This window comes from Acipenser ruthenus, chromosome 3 (assembly GCF_902713425.1).
Source record: "Acipenser ruthenus chromosome 3, fAciRut3.2 maternal haplotype, whole genome shotgun sequence".
In the NCBI taxonomy this organism is placed as follows: domain Eukaryota; kingdom Metazoa; phylum Chordata; class Actinopteri; order Acipenseriformes; family Acipenseridae; genus Acipenser; species Acipenser ruthenus.
The window spans coordinates 14,120,898-14,129,990 of NC_081191.1; the positions used below are offsets into that span (position 1 = coordinate 14,120,898).

General features: G+C 36.9%; 1 protein-coding gene across 2 annotated transcripts in view; it reads right to left on the reverse strand.

Moving 5' to 3' along the window:
- LOC117394840 (nibrin-like) overlaps positions 1–9,082 on the reverse strand; it is a 17,727-nt gene extending 8,645 nt beyond the window's left edge. The window contains exons 1-6 of one of the 2 annotated variants that reach the window (XM_033993474.3): positions 8,855–9,082; positions 7,503–7,636; positions 4,838–4,986; positions 4,447–4,606; positions 3,276–3,379; positions 405–522 (exon numbers count right to left, since the gene is read on the reverse strand). In XM_033993474.3, the coding sequence (XP_033849365.3) occupies positions 405–522; positions 3,276–3,379; positions 4,447–4,606; positions 4,838–4,986; positions 7,503–7,636; positions 8,855–8,888 (699 nt within the window). In that variant the 5' untranslated portion in view covers positions 8,889–9,082. The remainder of the gene's footprint in view (positions 1–404; positions 523–3,275; positions 3,380–4,446; positions 4,607–4,837; positions 4,987–7,502; positions 7,637–8,854) is intronic. The other variant, XM_033993476.3, reaches the window with a different exon arrangement.
- Positions 9,083–9,093: the final 11 nt, after the last annotated feature.

Below are 9,093 nucleotides of genomic sequence, written 5' to 3' on the forward strand. Positions count from 1 at the left end.
GAGTGTTTCTGTATGTTTAATCATTTAGTTTTTCCTAAAGTAACACATCTGAAAATAGTTTTTAATAAACAACTTTTCTTAGCCTAAGTAATATGCTCTCTTTGGCAAAATGGACACCTGTTGGGAAGCAAATGTTCCCATTTGGCAAACTTGGACAGATGGCAGGTAAATAAAATATGAATAACGATAATTAAAAGAAAAAAAAAAAATCATAAAACAGTGTAAGAAGCCAGCTTCAGGGTGACAGGACTATTTATGGTACAATAAAATAAATAAATACAATTAAAAAATATATATTAGTAATACAAAATGCTTTATTTGGAAGAGTAGACAAGCCAATAAAAGGTTTGTGAGATAACGTCCTAATTGGTTTAAAAAACAACAACAACAACAAAAATTTGTACCTGTTTGGCATTTAAGAAAAGGAAAGTCTTCCCTCTGAACACAGTTCTACGGACTGGCCTTGCACTTAGATCTAGGTCTCCTGAATTTATACTGGGCTCATCAACTGGAGGGTGAAAACTGTGACAGATGAAGCCTTGTTACTGTATGTTATATTTCTTGCCTTAATTTGCAGGGCAACAATCAACACATAATAATGCTGACCATCATTTGCAACAGTTATTTCTGTAATAATAATAATAATAATAATAATAATAATAATAATAATAATAATAATAATAATAATAATAATAATAATAAAACTACACTTTTAGTATTTCAAAGTATCCCCTAGAACAGTGGTACATAACCCTGGTCCTCAAGATCCAGTGCAGTCCAGGTTTTTTACTCCAAACAGGTTCTAATGTAGTTAACTGAAGCTGCTAATTTAGGACCTGCTTGGAATTAGGGATGAAACAATTTTTTGATAGTATGATATATCGTGATTAAGAATATTCGTGATAATCGTATCCTGAACATACGATAGTACGATAGTATTATTATTATTATTATTTCTTTCTTAGCAGATGCCCTTATCCAGGGCGACTTACAATTGTTACAAGATATCACATTATTTTTACATACAATTACCCATTTATACAGTTGGGTTTTTACTGGAGCAATCTAGGTAAAGTACCTTGCTCAAGGGTACAGCAGCAGTGTCCCCACCGGGGATTGAACCCACGACTCTCCGGTCAAGAGTCCAGTCCTAACCACTACTCCACACCGCTGCCCATAGTAGCAAACGATAGTCACATACTCACTAAACATGTCTGGAAACAGAACAGATGCTTTTCTCTCCAAATAAGGGTCAAACCATCGGTGTGTACAAAATATATATAATGGGGAAATACCATAGGATGTATATCCAATCCGCAGAATGTGGCAAAAACACAACGAAAGCAGGAACATCTTCAAACATGCCCTTACATACTTACCACCCAGTGGAGTTAAAAGACGTCAACAAGGTAACTTTAATAACATCCTTTTTTTTTAGTGTGGCGCCCTCTCTATACTGTCCTCCATTCCACCCTCAATTATCAGTATATAATTTCAATACGTTATTGAAATACGTTAAAATGTACACGTTATAGGCTATTATGCCACCAGAAAAACAGGCTACCACGGGTCAAATGAAATGTGTTTTCTTACATTTTATAAATGAGATAATACCAAAAAAAGGAATAAAAAAAAGGAATAAAAAAGGACATCATGCCCATACTGCTCTATTCCATATTCACAGGTTGTATAGTACAAAATAAATTATTTATTTTGCAGACTACTTGAAAAATAATTGAGAATAGTTAGCAGTATATGTGTGTGCCTTACAGAAAGCAATAACTTTAAATGAACTGAAATTAATACAGATGCTTCATATTTTGTAATTATGTACTGTTTCTAAGTACATTTAAATAAATAAAATGTGTAAATAAAGCATAAGGAAGAAAAAAGCTTGCAGTCCCATTTTGACAGACTTAAATGAAGGTATCGTTTTTTGTAACTACAGTAGATGCCGCTTATTAGCAACCACTCGGTTCCCAGCAAAAAGTTGTTATTAACTGAATGTTGTTATTAAGCAAAAAGCTACTTTTTCAAGTGTATGTATATGAAAAATGATGTAAACTATAGTTGTAGTTAACGGTATTAAAAAATAAACACGAAAAACACCAAATATCAGAACAAACAACTGTTTACTAATACTACACGGATGTGTAAAACAAAAAAGTATACACAGTACTGTATTGTACACATAGTACTACAACAACATACTATTAATATCCTTAAAAACAGTGAACAAACTTGGTATACAGTCATCATTTTAAAAGAAGTAGTTGTCCAATGTTTTTTTACACGTACAGTTGTAAGTCAATCTCAATTTTGCGTGCAGCTTCGTAGCCAATTTCAAAATGCGGGATCAACAGATTTTGAGATGCCAAACTTTTCTGCTACCCGTACTTGTTTAGCACCGGGTTCACGTAGTGCCTCCAGAATCCGAACTTTATCGGCTATAGAAAGGTCTACACGATGACAGACGACAATCAGACTCATTAAATGTACAGCTGCCTTATGAAAACAAATACATAGACGCTGCGATACGTGCACGCGATGTATTCGTGTGCGTGCCGTAGCCATAGAAATTGTAAAAAAAGTTGTCATTAAACGGCAGACAGTTGCTAATATCCGAAATCCATTAACATTAAAGTTACTGGGATGGGATTGGTTCCCGTGAAAATGTTGTTAATAACCGAAAGTTGTCTTTATCAGGGTTGCTAATAACCGGCATCTACTGTATTAATAATGGTCATATAAGGACATTCTTTTTCTTCCACCTGTGTGCTAGTAATTTTTTTCTTACTTGCTAGAATCTTGATCTTTTTTTAAAGTATGTAGCTTCCTTGTGTTGCAGACCATATACCACAGAGAACAAAAAACATAACTTGTTATTTTTTTCTTTTTATTCAGTTAAAGTAATTGAAAAATAACTGCTACTATCGTGATAATCAGTGTATCGTGAAAGAGTGGGCTCACAACTATTCGTATTGTGGAAATGTATCGTATCGTTTCATCACTTCTTGGAATAAAGAGCAGGACTGGGATGGATCTCGAGGGCCACAGTTGAGTACCACTGAACTTGAGTAAACTACAGTAAGGAAACAATGAACCATTCATAATATATTTCTATTACGACATATTACATTTTATCAGGATTTGGATATTAAAAAAAGAATCCCTACAACAATGTATGTAACTCGCATTTAAAGGGTTTACATGCCAGTTTAAGGCAAACTATGGAATTTCAATTTCTATGACAATAACTAAACAAAAAATAGTACCCATCAGTCTTAGGTGAGCGTTGTCTTAACTGCACAGCTTTTAGGAGTTCGGTAAAATATTCAGGCTTCACGATTGGCCGGCAGCAAATCAAGGCACAGATGGTCTGAAACAAGGAAAAATACTGTTTTAACCAACACACACACAAAAAATGTTCAACTACCTGTATTATTCTCCTTAATTTAAGCCCTAAAATCAATTTTCTTAAAAATGACCACTGATGCCTGTATATTTATGCTAAAGTTTGTTTGCTTTAGAAATTAAATGAAACTTCCTGGTACAGTATTTCTTACTGTGTCAGTCTTACTTCTATAGTCTACCAGAGTGATTTGGGGATAGAACATGTGAAAGTCTGTGTTCTTCTGACCTGGGTGAACTGTTAAGCAGCATGAATCAAAGATGGAAAGAGAGTACATCAAGGAATTGCTATAATTTTTTGTGCATTTCTATTGTAAGTTTTTAAAGCTTTCCTAATGGATCACATAAAAGCATATGGTCTCCATGACAAATTGCTACATCAAGAAATGTGGGCTAGAAAACTACACATTGTTCAAAACATAGACTTGACAGTTTGAACAGAAACAAGGTGATGGCGTCAGCTTTGTAAAATTACAGCCACAAACGTTTTCTTCTACGACAGAGAATCATAGTATACAGCTGTGTACCGATTACAAAGCCTATGTGTCTAACCGTTAGTTTTAGCACCTGGAAACCAAAAAGTCACATGACCACAATATGGCAGCCAGAATACATATTCTGCCTAAGGAGGTTTCATAATGAAATTATAAAGCCAATGAATGGCTGAAGAGGAAGTGACAGCAGATTTACGAAAACGTATGAGCTCCCCTTTTACAGGGCTGCACACCAATTAAAAACAATAAAAGACTAAATATCTGCAAAATAAAAAGTAAAAAATGACCTCGGATAAATCCTGTAACTGAAGCTTTGTCCCAAACTTTGTACATGAGTGGATTTTTGTTTTCATTTCAAGAGCAAAATATTTTAGGACATTCACAAATTTGGACACACTTCCAACTGTAATACCCTGGAATTTTACACTTCACTTAAGCTATGGCAAACATATTTGTTGGCGGTAAGTAAACTCATGGCAAAATATTTTTTGTAGTAGTAAAGAAAGTGTGCCAAAAAAAATGCAGATTTATTTTCACTTACCTTAATTGTAACTTTCACTGATGGCATGACTAAGTGAGTACTGTCCTGTGTCCAGCTGTTAACAACACAACCCCCAAGCTGCTTGACTGATTGGTTGAGTGTGATCTTCCCCTGACCATCCAGGCAGGACGAACAGACAATCAGAGACTCGTATTCTACTCTGGAGGGACAGAAACATTTTATACTTTAACAGGAATGAGAAATGATTAGTGTTGGGGGTTTTGGGGGGGGAATTATTTGGGTAATAACTCAAAAGTGTCCAAATTATTTGCGTAATAACTCCAAAGATCTACTAGATCTAATTTTGTAATTAATTTTTTTTATATAATATACATACACATACATTGCAGAAAGAACTAATAAACCGTGCATCCAAGGCAGCACGCCTCACCGAAATTTGCTGTGGAAGACTCCAAATGTTACCCTGTCTCCAGGCTGCAATAATCTTTGAGTGTCATTCTGTAGGCGCTCCTCATTCACGAATGTTCCATACTTCGAAGTGTCCTTTAGTGTTAATGTTGGTGTTGTTGAAGCTTGGCTCTTAAAAAAAAAAAAAAAAAAAAAAAAAAATACAGATCATTGCAATTTCGAATTTTTACATTTCGAATTTTTACATCCAAAAAACATAGTGAAAAAAATACTGACTAGCTAATGTAAAATGAAAATACTGGTAGATAAAATATTAAAATGAATGACGGCAAATTCTGTTGAACCCACTTTACTTTCTCATTTGGTAACATTTCCCTGGCATTGCCTCCATATTTATCTACAGCCTGTAATCCAGTACTGGCAGGGCCCGCCTTAGGCTGTGCGGGGCCCTAGGCGGTGATGATTAAGCGCAGGGTCCAGAACATCGAATGAATGCTACAGTAGCAACCGTATCTTAAAGTTAGTATATAAGAGCCAATTTTTTTGGCTCAGCTCACCGCTACCACTCCTGCGCTGACTCGGGAGGGGCGAAGACGAACACACGTTGTCCTCCGAAGCGTGTGCCGTCAGCCGACCGCTTTTTTTTCACACTGCCGACTCACCATGCAGCCACCCAGAGCTGCAGCGTCGGAGGACAACGCAGCCCTGGGCAGCTTACAGGTAAGCCCGCAGGCGCCCGGCCAGACTACAGGGGTCGCTGGTGCGCGGTGAGCCGAGAACACCCTGACCGACCTAACACTCCCTCCCCCCCGCCCCCTGGAAGCTCCCGTCCTCGGTCGGCAAAGGAATAGCCTGGACTCGAACTCGCGACGTCCAGACTATAGAGCGCATCCTGCACTCCATGTGGAGCGCCTTTACTGGATGCGCCACTCTGGAGCTCCTGGGTTGATGTAGTTTAATCGTCGTTATTATTATTATTATATTATTCCATTTAGAAATAGGGTATTTTACTGGGTAAAAAAAAAAAAAAAATTCACAACATGCCGACCGGTATTAGAAACAATCGTGCTGTATATTTATATAATCGCTTAACACCAAAATTGCAACAGTATTAAGAAACCTAAAACAGCTGCTCTGAGTAGCCCAAACGTTCGACATATTAACGAAACATAGCTCATGAATTCATTGAATTGTACTAATGGATTCGATTTACATTCGCTGCAACAGCTGATTTGGTTTTAACATAAATCTGTGATTACATGCATCTAACCAAAGCATGAGTATTTTTTGTGTTTATTATAAACTAGCAAAGCTTAACTTTCATGGTAAATGAAGGCTTGCGAATTATTTTACAATGTATTGTGTTAACTGTTAAGTATACTTTTGTCCACATAGCTTTCTGACTTGCTGAACAAAGATTGAATTGATAACTATAAAAGTGCACTACGACATGTTTGCTACCACTTTCTCACACGACACAAACCTTCTCTCCTTTGTATGTGGATGAGTGTTTGTGGGTCATGTGAGTAGTCCAGACCCAATGAGAAACTATCATCCTCTATGGTTGTCTACTGGCACCAGATTTTAATGGTGCTGGCGCTATATGACGTAAACTAAATATGCACCCCTAAGTGTTTGACGCGCATGTAACGAACACACTAAATCTCGAGGTAGTCCGGTTGAGAGCGGGGTCCCCTAAACAGTGGGGGCCCTAGACGGCTGCCCTGAGTATTGGCAAAAAACTGTTTGCTGTGGAATAACTCATGTACAGGATGGTTACAGAGACAACTGGCCCCTTCGCAATGCAACAACTATTCAATGGAGAGCGATATGTGAGTATCAGTGGGTCATAAATGGCCCTGTGACTCACTTTTATTATTAGAACTGTTAAATATGGGCACCATGTTAAAGGGTTCCATCTCTGAGCCTTTTCACAGGGACCCAGAAAACACCTCTTGATGGGTGTCATCCTTCAAATCGGCTAGATTGGGGTATTGTAAAGTGGTCAACTGAACAACCACCTTTTACATGCATCTTGTATACTTTTACAATAAGAATACCAATTAGTATTAAAAATAAAAAGTCAGCATTTGTTCATACTGAGTGAACATATGAACATCAAGGACATTTTGAAATACTGTACAATATGTCAGCCCCTATGTTTGTGGACAAATCAACAAAACAAGGCTGCAAATGCAGTAAGTAAGGCAACAATGACACCTTGTGAATGGGACAGGGAGGACTTTCTGTCAATTTGCTTGTTTTAGCAGCATGCATTGAAATTCTAGGATGCGAAGATCTCCAGCGACAGGTATCCTCTAAACATCAGTGAGGACGAGTGCCCATAATCAGACGATATTAGGTTTTGACAAGTCGACTCATTGCTTCTTCAGGGTGGGTCACTACAAGCAAGCAGTGAGGAGCCAGTGCATAGTGTCCACGAGCACTATACCCAACATTCATATTATTTCAGCGATCCGGTCACTGAACTTTTCATGAGATAACATAACATAAAAATAAGTCATGGGAATGTAGTTACATGAGTGGTATAAACACAGAATATTATACACCCTTGTACTTTTCACAGTATTATACAAGTTATTATTATTAGGCTGATAGATAAGTGTTCAAACACATCAATTATGAAATGAATACTGTAATTAAGGAGTACACAGTGCAGTACTCACCTGGACGACAGCAGGGGTGTTAACTGACAGATGAGCATGCACTCGACTAATGGACTGGTCACTCTCAAGTAGGATTGCACAATTTTTGCGGCCAACCACATACTCCACCCCCACTGTTAAATAATAGGGCTCTCCTGTAAGGAAAACAAACAACAAAACAGACTCATAAAAAAATCTGAAAAACTGATTTTAGATGTATTTACGTATTATTATTATTTATTTCTGAGTAGACTCCCATTTCCAGGGAGGCTTACAGTTGTTGCAAAATATCACAATACAATGTATCACATTGCAAAATCTCACATTACACAATATCACATTACAGATACAAGCAGTTATAAAGTACAGAAAAATCAGTACAGTAAGATCAAATTCAAATAACAGAAAAACAAAGGATACAGTAAATAATTACACTTGAGAGAGAATTTGACTAAGAGCAGTAAACTTATAGTAAAAATGTTTGCTTAGAAGAATAAAATACATAATGAATAACTTGACAAGGCATCTAAATGAACGCGATATTGATAAGCATAGGCCCTGTTCACAACATTGTAAGGTCTGTTTTAAGAAAGTTTACTGTTTCAAAAAAGGGTTTATTAGTTTGATCCAATTTTTCAAAGCATTTTTATAAACACTACAAAAAACAATCTGTATATATCATAATAAAAAAAAAATCCTTAAAACACTGCTTAAATTTCAGTGAATAGAGCCCTACAGTTTTTTTTCTCCCCATATGATAGTGATTGGATATCCAGAACGTGTGAAAATCTTTTTGTAGACCTGTGTCATGTGATCCACTTAGCTTATACAAGACAGCCTGTGCAACTATTCAGCAACAATAATGATATTAAAAACTGAAGGATCTCAATAACTTCACAAGGGGTATGATGTGTCTTTGCAAGTAACTTTTCCCTCACTGCAGTTGTTGCATTGCTGAACATGTCCATCGAAGTCGCATCAGTGTTCCTGGAATTGCTAAGAAAACCACTGAAATTAAAATATGCCCCCACGCCTGTGGGTGGTGTGTGCCATTCCACTTCTACACACACTTGTAAACCTCATAGTCGCTGGGGAATCTGCAGGTGCTTGTTCTTGGTTGATAATAAATAAACAGATCTACAAAACCTCCAAAGAACAACATAACACTACAGAGTTGTCAATCTGTGTTATCAGATATGAAATAACCTCACTGTTTTTTGCATGCTGTTTAAATTACACACAGGTCCACCTGCAATAAGAGCTATTAAACGCTTTGTGGTGGTGGTCCACTATGAAAAGGCGCTATATAAAATAAAGATTGATTGATAAGAGGCGAGGCCACGATTAATCAACCGGTTAATGTTTTCTCATACCTCCATCAGCGGCCAAAGGAATCAATTTCCACATTTCATGCACAGGAAGTCAGTCAGATTTGCCAAATGAAATGTACTCGTATAACCCACATAGTTTTATATGTCTATATTTTGCTCTGCTACACGAGTTGCTCTTTAACCGATATTTTAATTGAATAATACTAAATTAAGTAATACATTGTACAATTGACCAACACAATATTGTGGACACCAGAAATTTTGCCGCGGGTTTTTTTTGT